The 23,861-nt window shown below is 40.9% G+C and overlaps 1 protein-coding gene across 1 annotated transcript; it reads right to left on the bottom strand.

Moving 5' to 3' along the window:
• Positions 1-1,754: 1,754 nt before the first annotated feature.
• LOC102314135 (retinoic acid-induced protein 2) lies at positions 1,755-18,044 on the bottom strand. Its single transcript, XM_005923004.2, has 2 exons — positions 17,885-18,044; positions 1,755-4,869 (listed from the first exon to the last, which is right to left on the bottom strand). The coding sequence occupies exon 2, from the start codon at positions 4,799-4,801 to the stop codon at positions 3,188-3,190; it is 1,614 nt and encodes a 537-aa protein (XP_005923066.1). The 5' UTR covers positions 4,802-4,869; positions 17,885-18,044; the 3' UTR covers positions 1,755-3,187.
• Positions 18,045-23,861: the final 5,817 nt, after the last annotated feature.

Raw genomic sequence — 23,861 nt, forward strand, 5'->3', positions numbered from 1 at the left:
ATCACTCATTATATAAACACGCTGTATAAATAAAAGCTGCACAAGTAATAAATTAGAGATGTTACTATATAACTAGAGTGATCAGGTCAAACTACTGAACCAAAGAGCTCTGTTTAAAGGACTGCAGGCATGAGTTAAGATGTGCTGAGACTGCTAAAGTACACAGATATAAATAAGAAACTGGTTTCCAAAAAAAAAAAGAAAAGAAAAAAAAGGAGAGCATCAAGATTTTTTCCATCTCTGTTCAACTAGACAGTCTGCATATGGCTGTTATTAATTCTTGGCCTGTAATTCACAGATTTACATAACTCTTGCAATCAAAAGAGGGGCAATGCAGTTTGGGGAGAATAATAGGTAGGACAGCCTCTAACTATGACAAAGTGCACTCAACATATGATCCACATTCACAACTCTGGGACAGAAAATTACCATGCTCAAAAAAACAATTAAAAAAAAACAACAACAACAAAAAAAGACACTTAAACCACTTGGAACAGATGTTTACACGATTAAAAATGGGTGGATTTTCATCAATACTGGTTCTAATAAACTAATCACACAGTTAACACATACACAAACAGAATTCTCTCTCACTGAAGCCAAGAAATTGGTCATTATTTCTTCTTAACGGCAGCTTTTCCCTACAGTTCCAGCTCTGCTTCACAGCCGATTTAATCAATAGCAAACCTCCCCTCAGATTCACTTAAAGGGGACCTATTCTCCTCATTTCCAGCTACATGATTTTAAAAGCAGCTTTGCATAATTCACAGCTCAAAATAATCCTGATGTATCTTATACTCTGCCTTGGTGGAGCTCCTGCAGTTTATCCACTGGCTGAAACAAGCAAGCTGTATCATCAAACACTGCAGTTCCTAAACTGGCCATTTGAGGCTCTCTCCATAACTGAGTCAGTCTCCACAGACTGTTAAAATGCCCAACTATACAGCAGAAATAAACACGTTTACATAGTCGTACACAAAGCAGTTTTGGTCTCTTTAGCCAGCTTCCACCTTCATAACAACTGTGCCTTTTCATAGCGATCTTGACGTCCCCCATTGGCTTCTAGGCTCCATATTTAGAAACGTTAACATTACCCACGTTTGGCCACAACCATGTTACATTTTTCAACCAGAAGAACAAGCTGTAAATTTAAGATTTAAGCCAAGGGAGATGATTGGAGACAGCTTCAAGTGAACAATAGAGGAACTGCACTGTCTTTACACTTTCAGCTAATTCCTGCTAATTAGCAGATATAGCTAACGTTACCTAATATTTTAGAGCTCCAGCCTCTCACCTGAAAATATTAAAATGTGGCTCCACAAAAATGAAAATGATTGTAGCCAAAATACTCAAGTGAAGGCATCAAAATGTAGATGTCGCTGTCATGGTGGCTAAGTCCATTTTTCATATACAAGCTGTGTCCCAAAACCTAGGCCACATCCTTCGGAGACCGCATTTGTAGACCAATTATGTCAAAGCCAGGTGACAAAGGCTGTCCCAATTCGAAGGCTGCTCCAAACGCAGTCCTTCATTCCCCCCGAATGTGAAGGATGGGTCGGGTGTATCCTTCGTGGCCCAACCTATCCCAGAATTCATAGCGCGGCCTAGCCAATTCCAGTTTCCAACAATGGCGGCAGCTGCTTAGTTTTAATATGACTCCTATTACTCTTTCTGGGTCACAAAATAAACTTTTAACATATTTACAGGTGAGAATGTAGCTGTGTAAACATCAAATATCTGCTCGGTTTATCAAAATATCACATATTTGCAAAAGTGCTCTGACGTTTTCACAGAAGTCTGTTACCCACCAGCTCGATAGCTAGCCGGGGATCAGCTAGGCTCGCTAGAGCCGGTGAGAACAGCAAACTCCCGGTACATCATTGTCGGACCTCCTGCGGTCTTTTGTTACTAAGATTATGATATGCAAGACACTTAGATAACATAAAAAATGTATTGTTTGGCTTTTTTCTGTTTTATTTGTTTGAGTAAATCGGTTTGGCTGAGATTAAAGTTATAGTTCTCACACAGCTGAATAAACATCAAACAGAAAACTGATTAAACAGAAGTGTTAGATGGTAGAGCCTCGCACTTCCGGCCTTCAAAGGACCCGGCACACGTAGACCACGAAGGCCGGGTCCCCCGAACACAGCTACATTCTACAGAAATGAGCAAGTTTAGCTCCGCTTCTCTTTACTTTCTTCTGATTGGCTGCTCCTTGGAGACGAAGTTTGAACAGTAAGTGTGCCTGAGATGAAACAAAACAAAAGCTGAAGTCGAGCTTTGAGTCTGAAGCATAAGTTTTTGGGTTTCAGGATTACTTGTACATACACTGACCTCATCAATGAACATCAGCCATTGTAACAATATTCATATGATAGGAAACAAGGAAAAGTAGACTAGGTCCCCTTTAATAAGTGGAAACAGCAGGGAGTTACAGTGCTTTATACACTTGCTGCTTTGGCTAATTTAGCCATCAACAATAATAGCTCTTTTAGTAGTTTCCTCATTTTTGGATAGAAAGGTCAGTTTAAACATGAAAGTAATTAAGAAGCTTCTTTTATTCCCTATTGTTGTTAAAATAAGAACATATTTTGCTGTGATCAGTGGCTGCTGCCAACATTCATTTAATGAAACTGTGGCTCAGGCTTCGCCAAGTCATTATGAGCCTGTCATGCTAAATCCCAACCAATCAGGAAAGAATGAATCGCTCCAGTGAGCTACTGATGACCATGTGAATTTCCACTGATGGGACATGTTTTAACAGCCTCAGTCACGTCCTGCAGTACACGCTCTTCAGTGCACCCAAATATAAAACATAATACATGTGGAAACAAACCATAAACCCAAACGGAGGAATCGAACTTGTGTCTTTGCTGTTACCATGAATCACAGACATCTCTGACTCACAGAGAGCATACTAAGCTGCCGTACACTGAAACATTTATGGTTTAGTAAAACACTGTAGAGACTAGTGCATCATAAAAGAAAAAACTCAGAAGAAACCGTTTGTGTAACTACTGTGTCACATTGTCAGAGCCCCGCTTTTAAAGCCAGACTCTGAGTTTTGGTTGGACACAAGCGTTTCAATTTGATTACAGAATGTCCCACATGTGTTTTATGTTATACTCTCTGGAGGGATTACCAGAAAACTAGTCCACAGATTAGTCTCCCTCCCCAGTGAGCGAGCTCACTTCCTGGGGAGCAGCGCTGCCAGTCTCTGCTTCTTAATGGGAAGGAAGTGGATCTCCTGTGAGCTGACCTTCTTCAGTTTGATAGCTCTGCTTTTAGAGACCTTCTTAAGAGGGTTGTTGGGGTCGTGCTGCTCCCCGTGGGATCCCGACGGCACACCGTAGAGCTGCTGCAGAGCTGCCCCCTGGCTGCCATCCCGTTTTATGGAGAAGTTTTTGGTTGAGACTCCTGAAAGGCCTTTTATCTTTCCGCAGAGGATGGCGGGGATTGCGTCTTTCACTGAGACAATGACCTTGGCTGTCTGCGAGGTGCTCACTATCTCGAGGTTTCCAGCGCCGCTAAGAGACGCCTCCTGACTCAAAGAACTAGACCCAGCAGCACTGCTGTCAACCAACCACTTATGCTGCCGGCTGAACTCCAGCGATGCCAGACTGCCGAGGAGTTTGGAATCGACGCCCAGAGACAAAGATGTGCCGCTGCCATCCGGGCCGGACTGTGAGGCTCCTTCTCTGTCTGACTGAGCACACTTTTTCCTCACACCAGGAACTGACAAATCCAGCACACTGTCCTGCTGTGGACTGGGATATTCCTGTTTTGGTTCAACTGGACATGGCCTGACAGAAAGGTCCAGAGCTTGTCCTTCCTCTAAAGGAAGTGAGGATGGGGATACATTTTGTGGCTGGAACGGAGGCATGCATTTCCTTGAAGACTGCGAGGGGGAGGTAGTATCTTTTGGCGAAGTCTGAGTGCTTTTACTCACAGTGCAAACTGGTTTTGGCATGTTACCCTTTGAGTCCTCGGTCTGAGGGACAGGGATGGGGAGAGGGACTGGCAGAGGCACAGGCAGAGGAATGATGACCGGGTATGGGACTAAGAGTGTCGCAGGAGGGACCAGAGGGGCCAGAGGGGAGGTGTAGGGAGGGGTGAGGGGAGGAAGGGGGAAGAAGGGAGAGCCTGGAGACTGACAGCTTGATGAACTCCCCTGGGAAGGGAAGAGGTCCTGCAAGATGGCAGCAAAAGCTGGATTCTGCAGGAGAGAGAGCAAGTTAGCCTCCTGCGTCTGTCCTGTGGACTTCTGATCAACAGCTGGAGGTAAACCAAACGTCAAAGGACTCTGTAACAGCACGTTGTTCTGGAGCTGTGCACAGTTGGTGGTCTGAGGGATTACAGAAGGACTCATGTGCTGAATCACCTGCTGATCCAAGACCAGGGGTAGTGAAACTGGGCTTTGGCTCGTTATCAAGTACGGTGCTGCCCCCATCTGTCCGAGCTGAGGCCCGGCTGCTCCGGCCATCTGGAGGTGAATGGGCAGCATGAGCGGGCTCTCACCCAGACAAACTGGGTGGAGTACAGTGGTAGCCACTTTAAGAGCCACACCTCCTGGAGGTTCAGCAGTGGGACTCACCACTGGGGGTGCAGGAGTGTCTGTCAGGTTCGAGAGGCCTCCTTTAGTCAGTCCTGTCATATTAGCATCACAGGAATCAGCAGGAGTGAGTGGATTTACTCCATCTTCCACTTTGCTGGAGACCTCTCCTCCTCCTCCCGCCTCAGAGTTGCACACTTCAGTCTGTGGCTGGGTCATGGTTACAGACTTGTCATCGTTACCCTCCATGATTCAACCTGAATATCAATCTTCATCAAGTCAGTGACAGGTTTCGTCCATTATTCTTGTAAGAAGCCCTGAAACACATAGAGCAGAAAGTTTGACGGTAAGCCCCACTTTAAAAATAAAAAGTGAAAAATCTTAAAACATATATACACAATGAGTAAAGCAGGGGCCCAATACTGTGCTAATATGAAGAACTAAGTTCAGATATGCTTAGGGATTGTTATTTCCATATACAACTACACAACAATAAAATGCTAATTCTATATATTAAAATCTTCTTTTTTTAAACTCTTCCATCTATTTATGGAGCTGCTAAATAGGGGGAATTTTTCCAATGTGATTCAGACTGTGACCGATAGCTGACAACATAACAAAGTGGAAAATTTTTCATTTTTTAAATTTGAGAAAACCACAACTAAGCAGCAGTGCAAACCAAAAGGGGAAGCCAAGAGTCTTCAGTTTGTGCGTGGCGTCTTCCACGCTTGCTAATGCTAGCAAACGAGCTACTGAGACACTCTGAAACCAAACAAGCCATTCCTGCAGTGTTTCCCACATTCAGACTTCAATTGGGTGAGCTGCTCAGATATATTAAGAGACCACATCTGTGGTAGGTCTGTTTTAACAGTGTTATTTTACTACCAAACACAGTATATTGATTAGCACAATGCTAATACCTCCAGGAAAGAAAAAAAACAAAAAAAACAATAGCATATTGTAACTATCTTGGTTATTGTGCTATAAAAGGCTAGTATTCTGGCAATGCAGTTTTGTATTTTCAAAGCTCTAACAATCCATGTACGGACTTCATCTCTCTTCATCTTCCTGTTTTTCGTAGAAGTAACTGCTGTTAAAGATTTATTAGCTCCAAGTCAAACACGGTGAGCTCAGTTTCACTGCTGATGACAGAGTAATGCAGACAAACCAGAATAAATGCAAACAATGAGGTCGCCCTTTACGACTGGGATTCAATACAGGACTACAAATATAAACACTATGAATATAAAAACGTAATTTTTATTTGTTTGAATATTGTTCTCGCAAGTCTTGGCAATTAGACTGTTTAGTTTTTGTCCCCTAGGTGATATCAACAGAGTCATTTTAGCCTTCAAAACAAGGTTAGAGTCAGAGTCCTCAAAGACTATGACACACAGCTCACAGTTAAAGGCAGCCAAAGTGTACGATTACCCATTGTAGCGTTTTTTTTTAATTTATTTATTTTGAAAATGATCCCAGATAGTCCTGATCTTAAGTTCAGGGATCACAAACTAACCTAGACATTCCTGTTCTCGGCTGTTAACAAATATCTAAGATTCAGTTATGTGAATATAATATTTATATTTTAAAAAAAATTGTAAAAAAAAATTGTAAATTATGGGAGAAAAAAATGTAATAATCAGCAATACCCTACCAGCTGACTACATTGCCAGACTGATATTTCGGCAGTCCTCGCCATTATTCAGCTGCTTCCTCAGAGAGAGGTGAAGATCGCCAACCACCACTGATTCGGATTAATAAAGTTTCATGAAATGAAATGAGATCAGACTCCATCTCCACCGTCTGGAGCTGTGAATCCTTGTTCTGCTCACCAAGACCACAGAGCAGAACAACGACTGCCGTCGCTAATGCTGATACAAGACAGAGAAAGCAGACTTCATCCACAAGATGGGAGACTCCGAGGAGAAGCAGCAGCTGGCTGTGTCCCCTCAATCATTTATTCCATGTGTAAAACTGTTTTTAACTATATATAGTTTTTACTTTCTATATATACTTTATTTATCCCCAAAGCTGGGAAATGCTTGTTACAGCAGCCAAAACAATGAAAACCACCTACAACAACATGGTTTAAATAAAGTAGAATAACTCAATATTATAATCATCTTCTTCTTTCAGTTGCTTCCTGTAGGAGTCGCCACAGCAGATCATCCGCCTCCATCTCACCCCATCCCGAGCATCCTCCGCCAGGCCTCTGCATGTTCTCCTTCGCTACATCCATGAAACTCCTCTGAGGTCTTTTCCTCCTGCCTGGGAGCTCCATTTTTAACATCCTTTGTTCAATATCCACTGTCCCTCCTCTGCACATCTCCAAATCATTTCAACCTTGCCTCTCCCTACCTTTTTAAACTTTGAACAGCTTAAAATAATGCATGACGAAAACAGCTCAACCTGGTAAATAATACACAAAAATAAAGGAGTATTCCTATTACAATCTTTAATGGCATAGGAAAATTATGTGATCTTTATTTGTTTTTGTTTTTTAAAAAAACCCTATATTAATCTTTAACCTCTTTTTGCATGAGAATGAGCCATTGATTATTGTCCAGTATTAACCCCCTAAGACCCGAACTCTTCCCCAGCATGCATTTTTAATTTCTCTTTGATATTTGGGCATGTTGGGGCCCAATGAATGTAAAAACAAAGAATTACCAGATTTTTTTTTCCTTATTTTTGTTTTTATGAAAAATCAAGAGCCACATATGAGGATATTCGTTTAAAATTTTGATAGAACAGTAGCAGTATAATGTCCTCGTACGTGGATATCAGGCCCTTGCAGAGCAAAATTGAGTATTTTGGTCTAAATAACCCAAAATGTGATGTCCACATATGTGGACGCCAGGTCCTAGGAGGTTAAATCAATGTGTGATACGGGAAGTCTTACAACATCTCATCTTATGTGGAGACGGGTTATTCATTGAATAACTTGGGAAATGTTTAACACTCCACACTGAAAATATCTTATTGTAACCCTGTGTACACACACATTCCTCTCTGCTGTGTGTTTGATTAAAGTCTGAGCCGTGAAGGATTTCCATTTTATATTTGCCCATCTATCCATCCCTCATCTCTGCAGAGGTCCAAGACCACCAAGATACAATATCGACGCAGAAAGATCAAACAGGAACTCAGCATGTTTGATCAACTACACATCTCAGTCTCTATCCATCATCCAACATCACACATGCTTTTGTGCTTTTATAACCGTACTGTGTCGGCTTTCCTATCACTACATGATACCTCTGCACAACACATGTCCTGCCTGCACTGGATGTCAACCCCCATCCGTCCACAGTGATAAAACGTCCCCTGGGTGCATCTCGTGTCAGTGAGGTCAATTATTCATACGGCTGGGAGCGAGCGGGATAATGTTCAGGTACTGGAGAAAAAGGGAAACATTAAATACCCTGAAAAAAAACTACAAAGTGTATGCTTTAACCTTTAAAGTTAAAAAACTCAATTAAATGCACGCATGCAGTTCTGATTTTCTGGCAGGAGCATGACACTTTTTCTTCCTCTCCGGGTGGCTTTTATGTGGTGTTGGGTTGCCACAATGAGCAGCGAGGAGAAGCTCTCTCTCTCTCTCCCTCCAGGCTGGTTTTATATTATTCTGCGAAGCATAGGCGGGATATTGTAATAAGGCTCTGATGGATTACATGGCCAGGCGGCTGGCTGATAATCTTGTCACTGGTTCGTGCACAGGAAAGGTCTGGGAAGTGTGTGCACCTTGGGAACTGTAAAACAGACCTAACCATACTCTAGAAGAACTGAGTAAAAGCCTTTGTAGACTCGCAGTTTTTCAGACAATGCACCCTTTAAAGACAAAGAAATTTCGAAGAGCTTCCTAAAGATCCTAACGCATGATTAACTGTGAGCTTTGTGTCATGTGTTTAAGTCCATATTTAATACTAGTGTTTTATAACTAGACAAAAATAGAAATTTAGGTTTTTTTTAAAATGATAAAAATTCAAATTTTCCCTCCTGTATAAAGCTGCAATCAACATACAAGATCAGCTGTGCAAATTTGTTGTAACTAATAACTTAATCTGCTTAATTTCACACATTGTAAAGCCATCCAGGTCAAACTCTACCATTTCATGGGCTGCGTGTTTGATACCATAGTACGATACTGTTATTGTCTTTTAGACATTATGCTTTTATGTTTTTTAAATAAACTTAAAACTATAAATAAACTTGAGAAGCAAAAAAAAATGTAACAATCACATAACTATGTTGGTGGAGGAGATGCTGATGAACCAGGAGATGACCTTTCTCATCCAAAGTCATGACTTTACAGACTAGGGAAAAAAATGGATTTGGACAAATGGAGTATTTATTTGCTGGAACAAAACACAGCATAAAAGAAAGTAAAGCCAACACCAAGTGCCTTCATTTTTTGGTCCTTTCACAAACCACCAGGGGGCGATACCTGTGTTTAATAAAGACTTCCAGTCCTAAAGCAATCTATGGGAAAACAGCCCTCTGTCTTGACCTCTGCAAATACTTTCCTGATGAGTTTACAGGATCAATCTCTAGGTCCTGTCAAACTGAATGACACATTAAGTTTATTTAGTAATTTCTGGTCACTAAAGTGTCCGAAATAAGAATTACCCAGCATACATTCAGTTTCAAAACACCAACACCGACGGCAAAAATGCTCGTCCTCCTTTTAGCGTCTACGGTTCGGAATCTGCGACCACATGAGCGTGACTGTTTGGTATGTGGTAAAAGTGAGTAGCTCTTTCTTACCTGCTATTTCCAGCTAGCATGTATATTATACATACCACAAGGTTTTCCTTTGAATTCTATCTGAATTACGCTGCTGCAGTAAATCTACGTCGAGCCTACAATGTAGCCTAAGCAACAACAGCATCATGTAGTTATATTCTAGGCAGTTGCACGTCAGGTTACAGGGTAACGTTTCAGAAAGATACATTGTAGCCACAACACGAACACTGATTTAACACTAAATTATAAATCTGCCCTAATCTGCTAAAAAGGGACAACCATAACCATAACTAAGACTAACCTTAGTCACTGAGAGTATGTCATTTTTATTACATTGTTCTGTTATGGTTATCAGACACATTTATGAATCAGAGCTCGGACTGAATAGTAAATTCAGATCTATTCTATTTTTCCACTATTTGGATGCTGCGGTCTCACTTGCATTCCAGGAAGCTCGGGGCAAGACATTTCCTGTGTGATAACGCGGTCATGAGGTCCGTGACACGATAATGCCTCCCTGACCATTATGAAAGGAGTCTTTCTTAGTTGAAGCGCCGCTGCTGTCAGAGACTCCAATGAGTTAGCCTGACTGTGCACAAAATGAGGAAATTCCCCCAAATAATAAGCTTAATTGTCTCTTTTTACTCGGCTGCCATCGGGATATGGACTCACTTTATTTTAAGGGAGGAAATCACCCCCCCCCAAAAAAATAAAATAAAAAATAAGCAGGATTTACTCTGAGCCATCGACATCAGCAGTAATCGCCACTTGGGTGACATACAGTCAGCCTGCAGTGGTGTTCACTCCAACTTCGCTTGAATCATGTGATAAAAAGTAAAACTCTGCAGATGAGCAGGAGGAGGAAGTTTAACCAGCAGAGTGAACCAAAGTACACACAGATCATGTTCACCATTGTTGTTTTTCCCAGCTACATTATCTGACTCAGTGACTCTGCTTTGTCTCTGTGTTATCACAGATAGGGAAGGTCAAAGTAAGATCCCGTAATAATAAGGCTCAATAAAAAACTGATCCCTGCTGACATGCAACAGAAGGGTTCCTCCACCATGAAAACAAAAGAAAAAGAGAAGTTTGAAGTATTGTGCATTGATGCAGTTCAGGGTTTTGGATTCAGTGCCTGAACGGTAACAGTAATGAACACAGAAAGAGCTACCTCATCAGGCTAGGACCCTATACCACCAAACGAGTATAACATACCCAGCGTATCTTTCCATTAGCCTAACACTGACAGTCAGGATAAACAGTCACATGAAGCTGGCTATCAATTCGTGAAGTTAACCCAGGGTTTCACTGAAGATGCACGTACAATATATGATGTCTGCATGTACAGTATAGGTGTCATATTTTACGATCATACAGTAATTGTGGAAAAATAACATTGTTTGCTGCCAAGAAAAAAAGAAAACGAGGAACAAATTTGCATCTAAGAATCTATATTTCTGTAAATACAAAGACATTAGATGCAACTGAAAAATTGAGACCCTCCTCCCCTCCCTGTAGCTCAGAGGAAAGGATGTTACTCCGTTTTCGAAGTATCAAATTGTTGGTCTGCATCAAACAAAGAAAACTACTAAGGACAGGTTGAGTTGAGAACTGTGCAATGCATTATTAAACCTGGAAGGACAGTGATGAATCATCATCTTCAAAAAGAAATGTGGTTGGGAAAATAATCCTGGATGATTGTGATCAGTGTTCACTTATACATCTGAAACTCACTTTGACTATTTAACATGCATAAGAGCACAACGTGAAGAGGAACTCGAGGATTTGGGACTAAACAGCTGTGTTGCCTCAAGAAAACCACTTATCAGTGAGGCTAATTAGAAGAAGAGGCTTAGATTTCTCATGGGTCTTAAAGATCAGACTGTGGAGCAACGGAAAAAGGTCATGTGGTCTGATGAGTCCAGATTAATCCTGTTCCAGAATGATGGATGCATCAGGGTAAGAAGATGAACTGATGCACCCATCACGCCTACTATAAAACCAGCGTTACGATCTAAAGATGCTTCAGTTGGTCAGGTCGAGGAGGCTCGAGACAGATGGAGGATGAAGAAAAGAAAGCAGAGAAGCTCCAAACTGACCGAAATTTAAGTCGTTTCTGCTGGTGAGAAACGCAAAACTTGTTTTCTGTTACACTGTGGGCGAGTCTCAGCTCAGGCTCCACCCACATGCAGCATCAAGGAAGCAGGTGAGGTTATTCAAGGTTAACGGGGGTTTACCTGGAGACAGAATCATTTGTGTGCCAGAGTTTGCAAGAATATGGCATTCGTTTTAAAACAAAAATACCAAGGAGCTATTTAAAAACAGCAATAATTAAATTACACTCCATCTAACCGAACATCCGAAGATTTAAGCACCGGCTCGACAGCCTCAAATATAACTTTGAAGTTGAGTTAAACAGAATCTAATAGTAGTTTCAGTTTTTGATTCTATGGTTAATTGAATTTGTTTTATTCCTTTTTTAGGATGACAGTAGAGTCATAAAAACAAACAAAGCCACCAACACAGAGACAGAAATGAGAGAAATGCTGGAGCTGGAGAAGAACAACAAAGGAAAAACACATTCTGAGGTAAGAATGGGACCGTATATGACCCATAGTTAAAGTCCCACAAAGTATAAATCCTCCCTGTGGGAAGCATTCAAGGGGGAATCCCCCCCCCACACACACAATTTTTAAATATAAATTTCAGGCCCTGGAACTATTCAGCAAACATTAAATCACTTTTAAACAGCTTTTGATGCTTTTCCCCCAAGCAAAGTGAATCTCTCCGGAGTTTAGACTCTGTGTTAGATAAATCGAGAAATTTGAAGATGTTATTTTGATCCAAGGCACACTCATTGAATTTATCGTTTAGTTTTGATTAGATAACGATACCTTGGCTGTTTGCTAAAATCAAGTCCCAGTCTGGTCCTCGTGTTAAGTTAATAAGGTGCATTTCTCACTGCGAGGAAAAGACTGGGAATCATTTTACGTGTAAGGAAACATCAGGCTCAACTTAAACTTCTCTCCTAACTTTGTACATTAAAATTTCACAAACGAATGCATCCGGCATATAAATGTATTTCATTTGTAATCTAATAAGATAACAAATGACAGCCGGATAAAAATAATGCAATTTACCTAAACTACTCTGATTTTGTCTGAATGCTAGCATCTTTACCGCCTACTGTTCTCAGTGCGAGTACACATCACACAGACAGTGGAACCGACGAGTTTATTAAATTTAACAGTAATCGATAAAAGCTTTCAAACAGATATTAGACTGAATATAACAGAAGGGAGAGCGAGTAACAGAAGAAGCATTGTTATCCCAGCGTTTTGGTCATATCAACTTATGAAATACCTCCAAACTGCTGCTTTTTTGCTGTTAGCTTCCCCCCAGCAATGCTATAAACCATATGCCATGAAAACAGTCTTTCTTGGACTGCTGTTGGTGACGCTAGTCCTCTTTCTGCTCTCCAGTGTAGCAGTACTGTACCAGCTGTCCACCAGCTACAGGTTCTTGCTAAAGTGACCCTCCAGCTCACTACTACTACAGCGCACTACTGTGGTTAGCTGCAGTCCAACACGGCAAAGTTGGACACTGGGCAGGATGAGATCCTCTCTGAAAGCATCTGAATAATGTCAAAGATATCCATGGACAGTATAAAAGTTGGATGTACCCTCTATGGCATCACCTGCCGGTTAGTGAAGTTAAGAAATGAGCTAAACATTTTAGCATCGCCACTTTGGTGTTCTGAGAATGGACACCAAATGCTAACTGAACACGCCTTTATGACTAAAATGATGACAATACAGGGAAATGATTGCAAAACCCCGAGTCACACAGGCCTACATACCAGTCAGTGAGCCAGTTGCTAGGAAAAAACATGTATTTCCCAACTCGCTGGTAAAGACCTCCTTCGAATACTTTGGTGGCCAGCACATTGCTGCACTCGCAGCTTAAATGGAAGTGGCGGACATTGTCCAGCAGCTCTCCAAGCTGAAGAGAAACTGTAAAAAGTGCACTGAACTGTAAACGGGATCCATTAGCCTTCAAAGTAAAGGGTGTACTTTTGGAAATGTGTTGGCTCCAGCATTGACGCAAAGCTTTTATTATGGAGGCAAAGCTTATCCATTTCCAGTATGTGTCACACTTTTTCGAGTTTTACTACTGCTTAGCTGGTAGTTGGTGAGTATTTGCTGACAAAGATGAAAAGCTATAGTTAACAATGGGAACCAGCAAGGAACCAAAGCAATCACCAATAGGTTTTTGGCATAGCAATTTTTTTTTGCAAATGATTTCACCCAACATGAGCCAGCGGCCTCCAGGAAACATTGCTAGCCAGTCAGGAAAGACACATTTTTCCCTTAAAAACCAGCGGTTGACTCATTGACAAATCTTAGGCATGTATGACGTCATGCAAGAAACCTCAATAAGACAGGAAGTCTTTTTTTAACAACTGCCACCCCTTGCTAGTCATTAAGAAGAATGCAGGTTAAGGCACATGGCACTTGTTTCACTTTTCAGACGTGGAAGCTACAGCCACCTTCTAGGTGGTGGGGCAAGTTGCTACTAAACTTTCAAAATAAGAGCCACAGGATATAAACTGATCACAACTGATACCATTGTCTCAGATGGATTTAAAATAAAAATAATAAAATGCTGAAACGAGACCTAAAATGTTTCTCAGCTGCCGACCCAAGTAAAATGTAAAATCCATAACACATTTTCTCTACTAAAGACATCTATATATCTATAAATTACTTCAACTTATTAACTAATTATTTAACTTTAACTAATTATAAGTTAAAGTAATTTCACAAAACCCGTGGACTTGTGGTGTAACAAGAGGAAAAACAAAAAAACAAAATACAACCAGCTCCTCTGGCTACATCCAACACCTCATAAACAGGACAGGACAAAGCTTATTTCCAATCTTAGCTTAATGTCCTAGCTCGCTAACAGAATCTGCAGTCCCACGTGATAACAGAGTTTGTAGCTTAAGCTATTAAAAACAGCTCCAGGATAATGAAATTTTCCTGATATATGAGCTAATGTAGGAAACATGCAGCACAAACAAACCTGTAACCATGTCTGAATGAGTGCAGAGTATGTTTTCTTCACACCGATAAGACCAGCGGCACATTTAAATCTCACACGTCATCTGGGAGAGGTCTGTGTTCACCAGCCAGTAACAGCTAATTGAGTAAATAGGAGACCCAACTGAGAGAGCCAAATAAGATCCCTCCCCTGTCCCTGTTACTGTAATGATTTCCACATTTCCTCTGTGTTTTCCCCTTGCTCATTGGTGGAACGTATACCGTAGTAAGTCAACAGCAGAGAGAAAAACAACAACGCCTCGCCTTCAAACTGCATTAAGCTGCACTGCAGTCGACATACATTACAGGGACTATTTTCTCTCTTTACCTCCTCGTTGTGGGCTTGATTTAGCTTTTAGACCAGAGGACACGAAAGCACCGGGGATGGATAGAGCACGGCTGATGATCTAAAAGGTCATCGCTCTCAACACCCCTCCGCTCCAGTGGCCAATTACATCTCATTAGAGAGACACACAGAAGCCTCATCACGATGCAGACTGCTTTCACATCAGTGCAGCTCATCTTTTATTCAGCGGGTGGTCCGCCAGCTGATCCCCTAAATGCCACAATCAGTCAAATTTCACAATAACAATAATTTAGCACTGGAATACTCATTGTGATGATCACTGTGTCACATTTTTAACCAGTGTGCCAGTGAGAAATCCAGGTTAGATGGCGATTATTTAGCGATTCAACAACATTAAAATACATTTACAGCGAGAATCTGCACCTCGGGTCAGTAATTATTATCCATGGGTGGGTCACAAATGACTTTTTTTTAAGTAATCACCGCCATTTGAACATGCAGATAAACATAAGGTTTGTCTGAAACGCAATGAATATGTAAAACTCTAAGCATGTAAAGTGTGACCTTCTTCAGTAATATCTTCATTCAGGCTAAAACAAGGTTTATGACTGTGTAAGAAGTGCACAGATTAATTAAGTACAGCTAACACGTACGCTTTAGTATTTGTTTATTTAGTACAACACTCATAAATGTTCTTGCAATTTAAAGGAAACCGTACAAAAAAAAAACCCCAACAGAACAGCTTCTATCTACTTAATGGACCAAAATTGGTGCAAAGTCTTCCACGTGTTCATTTGAGTCAAGGTCCGAAGACTGAAATGAGTCACATCATTTTCATGTTCATGAGTGAGGAGATTTTTACGTTCTAAAGGACTGTGACATGGGAACAGCTGGGTCAGTTCCCTTATGCCTCTTTTCTACTAGCACCTACTTGGGTCCGCTCTACTTGACTTCACTTGGGTCTCATTTGTTTTCCATTACAATTGAGTACCAACTCAATGTGGGCGGGGATGTTATAGCAAGGAGGTCTGAAAGTCCTGCGACACATTTTCAGCTCGACTCAGCTGGCTTGGAACAAGTAGGAACCGAGTAGGTCCTAAAAAAAAAAAAAAAACCTGATACCTAATGGAGTACCCTAAAAACAGAATAGAGTTGAGTCAGTGCTGATGGAAGAGAGGCTATAATGTTCTGTGTAACGTTTACACGGCACTAATTTGCATGTATGCATCTTTGTCTGTGTGATGCACCCAAGCAATTTATCAATGTGTCTTGCTAACTAAGTCCAAAAACTAAGTCCACAGGGAGGATTTCAGAAGTTATTATTTTGAAAACTAACTCAATTCTTTATATTGTTGTGTGACCGACTTCCAGCCCTCCACGCCTGCTCTCTGCAGCTTGATTCAGTGCTGTCAAAATATATAAATTGGGTACTTTTGAACAGTTTTGCCACCACAACATGGTTTTGAGTGGAGCCAGAACCAGGATTGGATACCTGGTGTACTCCCAGGGTAAGCCTACTCGCTTGAATCTTAGGTGATTTTGGCAGGTAGTCCCTCTCTAATTTAAGTGCTCAATGGACACAAAAACTTCACCATTTACAAATAATAATAATAATTATAATAATAATAAAAACGCTCAAAATACTCAGTATTGTTTTGTCCTGGAAAGCTTTTTTTTTCTGGCTGTGCCTGAGCACCCTGACCATGCCCCATGGGCAGAAAGCTGGGCAGCAGATGCTCTGATCCTGGGCCTGGCTGCAGGAGAGGGCTCAATTTTCCCACTACCTAGCAAGGTTACTGAGCTCCAGATCTTGGGGTTTTCTGAATGAAGGGGAAGATTCTAAACTCAATGTCAAAAAGAGCCACATGAGGTAGTTCGGGCATGTGGTTGGGAAGTCTCCTGGGCACCTCCCTCATACATCTCAGTAGAAGGAAATGGAAAGTGTGGCTGGGGAGAAGGATGAGAAACCACCTGCCACTGCGACTGGCCTTTGGATAAGCAGAGGACAATGGATGAATGGACCAACGATGGAGTGCGGGCATGGCTGATGCTTCTGCTCATCTCATGAAAGCACCAGACAAACGTCATGCTAATGTCACAGACACGTCAAATGTCTCAGCACAACCACATGATTGACTCAAATATCAATTTTGCTGATTTTATTCACGATGTGTTGGTCCCATCTTTACACAGTGTATAACTGAGAACTTCATCCTTTGGTATGAATCCAGAACAAAAACACATGATGCTCAAAATGGCAAATTTGGGGCTTCAAAGTGTCCATGAACCAATTAGTGATGTCACTGTGGCTGTATCCATCTTTTATACACAGACTGGACCCTCAGTCTTTATAACAGCAGGGGTCAAAGGTTCATATTTTTCCTTTAATTTGACACTTGTTTCCACATGAAATATACTGCATCTGCAAGTCTCGTTTTCCTTTCACACAAGCTGGACATTATAAACAAGAAATTACACAAGAAAGAGCAGAAATTGGAGACCGTGTTGAGTGTTTTCCTCCCGGGTGAGCTCATATCTGCAGGAGCTGTTTTCTTGTACCACTTCTAAGTAAATGCCCAGGGTATTGCAAAAGACCTTGGGTATGACACTGCCGGGTTCATCTGAGGATATTTTCCTGCCTTCCTTCCACGTTTCTGTGTCCCTGCACCCAGCGTCGCCGTGCTCCCACAAAGATATGCACGGTATTATGAGCCCAGTCCCTGGTGTGTCTGGTGCCCGCAGCCAGCCGCCGACGGCTCGCCTTGAAAAGCGAGGAGGCTGCGCGCACATCCCCGCACATCTCGCGCAACAACACGAAAGTCCCGCTGACATTAAAGCCGCAACCGGGGCAGGGACAGAGGGCTCCTGGAGCTCAGTAATAACCTGTTATCACCCTCAGCTGGCGTAAATTTAACGCGCTGTCAGACGCGATACAAGCTAGCTGCTGCGCAATCGCCTGGGAAATTAGGAAAAACGCCTTATTACGTTTTAAAACCGAGACCCCGACACTCCTGGAATAATTCACATTTACTCTACGTGATGAGGTTGAAACGAATTATACGCTTCAGCGACGTAAAGACCAGAAAACCGGTGGTTGACCCTGCTTCATCTCCGGTCCTTTAACGTATTTCGTGCAGAAAATAAAGCCGCTCTGCGACAAACGCCAGTGTTTCTTACCTTTGAAGTGTCCGCGGCTGTTTTATCGAGCCACTCTCTCCTAATTAACGATGACCGAGCTCCGTGAGACTTAGAAATAAATAGATAAGGGTGCCATTTATCTCTTCATTGCGGTCCCGTCGTAGCGACTCCAGACGGAGAGCTGCGCACGCAGCATCGTCAGCGGGTCTCTCCTCCCCCCTCCTCCCTCTCCTCCCCCAACACTAGCAGGGACAAAAAAGCGAATCAAGCAAACAAACAAACAAATCAATACTTAAAGTAAAAAACAACAACCCGTAAAATAATAATAAATAATTAACTTATAATTAACTCATTATTAATCATTCGTACTAATAAACATCCTAATCTTTTATGTTTGAGTATTAGACAATGGTAAAAATGAATGGAATAAATACTAAATATAACAAATAAATACATGAATTCATAAATTAATGTAATATTTATGTTTTATGCTTAAATATTGTGTTCCTGTAATTTTACAGATAAAACAAAGATAAAATAAATAATATTACTTTTTTTTTCATTATTAAAATTACAATTACGTGTCCTAACAGTTACAAAAAAATATAGAAAAATTCTTCCAGTTTTACACAGTATAAGTTTGTCTAGACATGTTTGTCTTGGTGAAAGTGTGAAATTTTCTGATAATTTCCTAACATTTTCTAATAAATCTTCTCTAATTTAATACTTATTTATAAGGATCAGTGCATAGGCTTATATTGTAACAGACAAGCCCAGATAGGCACCTTTTCATCTGTGCTAATGGTGCTCAAAACAAAGAACAACAACCAAAACAATATATTGAAAAATGATACTAGGTTAGTACACTCCCAATTAAATGAATCCACTTTAGTTTTTACTGGAAAATTCTGGGGACCTTGCAGGAAATTTAGGCGAGTACATGTCTGATAATATACAGAGAGCACTGTTTATAATAATCTAATTTTTTAATAACAAGGCAAGAAAAACAGCAAATACAGACATGACTGAATGTGTGGTACCTTGATCATAAACGTACAATGTACCATGGCTTGTTCATGAACCCACACAATCTTCCCATAGATACAATTTAGGAGCCAAATAGGAACAGCAGCATGTTTTCTGAGTGCTGACAGGCTTGTGTTTTATCCTTTCTTTTAGCTCCAGACAGTATTCGCCTGCTGACTGGCTGATGACAGAATCAGAGGAGAATGGAGTTTGGCAGCTGTAGATGAGTCTGGTAGTGACAGGCCTGGATGAACAGGATCCCCTGGGTCTCCATATCAGTCCCAGCCAGCCTCGGGCTCTGCCTTAGGGCCCTAGGGCCTCTCATTGTTCCGCAGGGATGTTGTTTAATGCACTTTAATGAGCCTCACAATGTACCCTGGTGGCATGATGGTGACTTTGGTGTGGTTACCTCCTCGATGTGCCCTCTCCCCCCTTCTGTCTGCAGTCAGTGTTACTCACATGAGATGAATGTGTTGTTCACATGCTGTAGCTCTCCTATCAGTACCAAAGCTGGAACAATGAATATAAGAGAGTTCGCCATCTGAAGGAAACATCTTTGGGGTATTTTTCTTCAAGTTTCTGTGTAGATCATACTAGAAAAATATGCCTCAACATACCTCATTACAAGTATACACTATTATAAACCCAAACAAAGGCTGGATATGTTTTTAAAAATTATCTGCCTACATTGGTTGCAGTTATATACATACTATATAACTACAAGTCGTGTGCTGTCCAAGCGCTGATTGCGAACAAGGCATTTTCTCCATTATGACAGTTTTCACATATTTGGAAGAGCAACAAAAGGACTTAAAATAAAGACTGTGAAGGGATGTGACATGCTAATAACTGCAGCTAAGGTCTGAGTCAAAGCAGCAAAGCCAAGCCAGGCTATTGGTGCCCCATCTAGAGTTAAAATGAATTTATGATACTCCGTTTGTGTCTGTTTGTGTAGGTATTTGGCTATGCAGACCGAAGGATAATGGGTCTGCAACAAATACAGACGTGCAACCCTAAAAATATAGGGTGTAGCTAGATGCTGAGGATGTTATGCATAGGCAGAACACTGATTGGTTGAAAGGTTGGTTTGGAGAAGAAAGCGTCAGTGAAAAACAACAATTGTTACAGATCAAGAAAAAAGCACAGCTGGTGAGATTAGATGATTTTATTTGACTTCAAAAAAGTTCTCCAGGGCAGAGTCTAAAGGAAAGCACTGACAGCAGCACAAACACAGACAGGAGTACTCAGCATTGCTGGGTACTGCATATATTTTGACTGCAAAGTAGGTTTTGAAGTCTTGTCATAGAACCAAAGCACAGTCATGCCACTCCCTTTAGGGTTAGGATTAGCATAGATTTTGAGTTCCGGATTAGCTAAAATATGCTTTTCTCGAGCTATTGAGGCAGTGCAGTATACAGCACTTCCAAGTTACCATAAAATTGAAGATTGATCATATGTAGAATAAACAATGGATGTAGCTTCCAGGTACAAATAGACAACGTCATGTCCAGTTTCCAGACACAAAGGTTGTAAAACCCCTCGACTCGAGATTTCATAACAAGACTTCACTAACCACTGGGTGACATCATGGCAGCTATGTTCATCTTTGACAGTGTCTATGCACTAGATGCATTCAGATGTAATGCACAAAGAGGCTGCATGAAAATAATCATCTATATAACATGTAAATGCTTCTGTGGAAATGTTATGCAAACCTGACTGCTTTATGAACCAGGTTTATGAGGAAGATAAAATTTAAAACTACTGGCAGCTGCTTACAGCATACATTTGCACAGTTGGTGCTTCAGTTCCTATCTGACGACACCTTTACAGAGACAGATATCTTTTTTACAGCAGGGTATTTACACAAATACTGCTGCACGATAAAACTACAAATATCTATTATGTAAATCTCAAAAAGTCAGTTTAAAATAATATATTTGTGTTAAATGAATAAAAAAAATGCCTTCCTTTTACAATAAACTATTAGGCCAGGGGCTTCCTTATTTGTCTATTAATGTATGAATCTTCACACAGTCTCTTACATTTGCAGTGAGCTGTAAATGTGTGTATGTTCTTTTGGAGGTCTTTGCTTGCCTTTGTCCTCTCTCTTCATAATTAAACAAAGATTAAAAAAAAAAAAAGCATTCTGGGCTGGCATTTTCTTTTTGAGCTGTGTACAGTGTCTACTGTACTGTCTGTAGAACCAGAGGGCAAATAATGACACAAAGCCTGATGTTCAGCATAAAGACAGTGAGAGATCTCAGACTTTAGTCAGACATAAAAGCTCGAAGGCCAGTTCCTCATGGAGAGATGCTGTCTAACCAAAAAAATTGTCTTATTCTGCTCACGCTATTCAGTGACATTGTGACACATCCCACACATTTCCCTTGAGAACAAAAATACTTGATTTCTCCCCACACCAGTCACGCCAAGCCATCATGTCTCCAGCGTTAATCGAGGTCTTGGTCAGCATGCCCTTTGATGGGCACCCAAACAGTCCAAGGCTTTGTTTACCTTTTTAAAAAAAAAAAAAATCCTTCACTCACAATCTCAGCTCAGCTGACGCGCAGTGACCGAGAACAAGTCGTTTTTGTCCGTCACGGGCCCGTCTGACATTAGCCAGAGCAACAAAGGAACTTAAAGCTCTGAGTGTGGAGCTGGCTCATGACCATGGAAGTGACAAAACATATGGAGATATGGCCTGTTAGGAACTGCAGCTAAGAGCTGAATCTGTCATACATAGGGAAACATGTGCAGACCCATTCAGATGTTTAAAATAATCACAGATGGGACACAAAGAGGCCTACGTGAAATTTACACTCAATTTGCATTGAATTACCCAGAGAACATCCTGCTGTGGACTCAGATGAAGAACTCCCTCTAGTGTTCATCTCAAATAAACCCCTAGAATGCACTATTCACACAGTCCAGACCACACCTGACACAGGTCATGATGAGAGTAGAAATGGAGATAAAGACACATGCAGGCTAGGCACTTGGTTATTCATCTTGAAAGGCCTATGGTCACTTATCTGGGTATTTCTTTTAAGAATTACATAAATTAACTTTGATTTAATTCTGTCTATAGAATCAAAAGTCAAATCTGATTAGAATAAATCAGATTAGACTTGACACATGAATGAACTTAACATAGTGGAGCTGACACAAGAGGATAAGACAGGGAACACTGAGGGAACAAATTAGACTCCAAAATAAGATTAAATTATAACATCCATCTATCAGTCTGACAGCTGGGATAGAGCCTATCCCAGCTGTCAGAGGCCAACACCCACGACAGGTCACCAGTCTATCACAGGGCTAACACAGAAGGACAACCAACAGGGAAAGCAAACAACCCAAAAGGTTCAAAAATCAAAATCAGAATTAGGATCACGACAAATCTGTGCTGCTTTATTATTTAGTATGCAATGAAATAAAGCCACTATTCCATTCTTGTCATCAGTTTCACTTTCCCACGCCATAATACTCAGTCTCGTCATCGACATCCAATTCAATTCAATTTTATTTATATAGCACCAAATCACAACAACAGTCGACTCAAGGCGCTTTATATTGTAAGGTAGACCCTACAATAATACATACAGAGAAAATCCCAACAATCATATGGCCGCCTATGAGCAAGCACTTCGGGGACAGTGGGAAGGAAAAACTCCCTTTTAACAGGAAGAAACCTCCGGCAGAACCAGGCTCAGGGAGGAGTGGCCATCTGGTGCGACCGGTTGGGGTGAGAGAAGGAAGACAGGATGAAAGACATGCTGTGGAAATGCTCTGGTCCAATAAGATTCTTTCCCACCTTCTAGAAACCAATCAGCTTCAGTTTTATGTATATTAAATGTATGTTGTTGTTATTCTGCTTTTCAGACTCCCATTCCTGCTCCACCTCCAGGTCTTCAGGTCTCTGCCTGCTTTACCACCTCTACAGCCAGCTTCTAGACGCCAGGGATTCAGTCCGATTCCTATTTTGAAAAGGACAGTAGTGCATTATTTCTTGATATATCACAACAACACTGATATCAGTTTATTTTTTAATGTTTTAACTGTCCGTATCATCTGAAACTATTTTTTTCTCATTCTTCAAATTGTGTAAGAAGCTCTGATCAGATCCTTTTTACTGGCAATTCAAAGGAAGCTGGAAAAAGCTCCCTCTTACTGAAATAAGCTGCTTTTAAATATGATCTCCCTGTCATCACTTTTCTTTTTCAAGCATGCTTTATCATTTTGCTTCCTTTATTTCTTATTCATTAATTCATTTAATAGATTTGTAAAATTTATTGCTATGTCAAGGGCTGATTTTTTCCCTTTATCTTGTTTTGAGATGTTTTGCATTGTTCTTTAAAAAACGATGATATGCTTAAAGAGGTTTATCCTGAGATATACAGTAGTGTGCAAAACCCTTGAGCCAACCTTCATTTCTTTATATTTTGCTTCTAAGGATAGAGACTTTCTTTTATTTATTTATTTTTAAAGAGGTCTACTTCTCTGGGATTGCTGAAAGTCTTTACAGGTCATTCTTTGAACATTGGCTCCATTCTCCACTCATTTTCAGTACACTTCTTGCACTTGACCAGTTTCAGACTCTATGAATAATTTAAGCATAAAAATGACATCAAGTAGTATGTTTTTAAACAATTTTGAGGAAATTGGACAAGTGATGCTCCAAAGAAGTGTCCGACCTAAAAAGCTATATACAGCACATGAACAGTATCTGAAAGTTGTGTCTGTAAGATTTTTTTTTTTTAGACAAGACGTGAGAGATGCATCTGGCCCTTCAGTGAATCCATCTGCTCACTGAAGACTCATCAGAAATGGTTTCAGCAAAAGAACTGAACTGAAACTTTGTGGCACTATGTCCTATGGAGTGATGAACCCAGATTTCAGCAATCTGGTTCAAAGATATCAGGAAAGAGGCTGGAGCCTATCCCTACAACCTGGACAGGTCACCAGTCTGTCACAGGGCAAACACATA

Source organism: Haplochromis burtoni, unplaced genomic scaffold (assembly GCF_018398535.1).
Source record: "Haplochromis burtoni strain Fernald_Lab_line unplaced genomic scaffold, NCSU_Asbu1 Contig_61, whole genome shotgun sequence".
Lineage (NCBI taxonomy): Eukaryota > Metazoa > Chordata > Actinopteri > Cichliformes > Cichlidae > Haplochromis > Haplochromis burtoni.

Bases quoted from the DNA above. Each gene is read 5' to 3' on its own strand.
- LOC102314135 (XM_005923004.2), bottom strand. From the start codon at position 4,801: ATGGAGGGTAACGATGACAAGTCTGTAACCATGACCCAGCCACAGACT.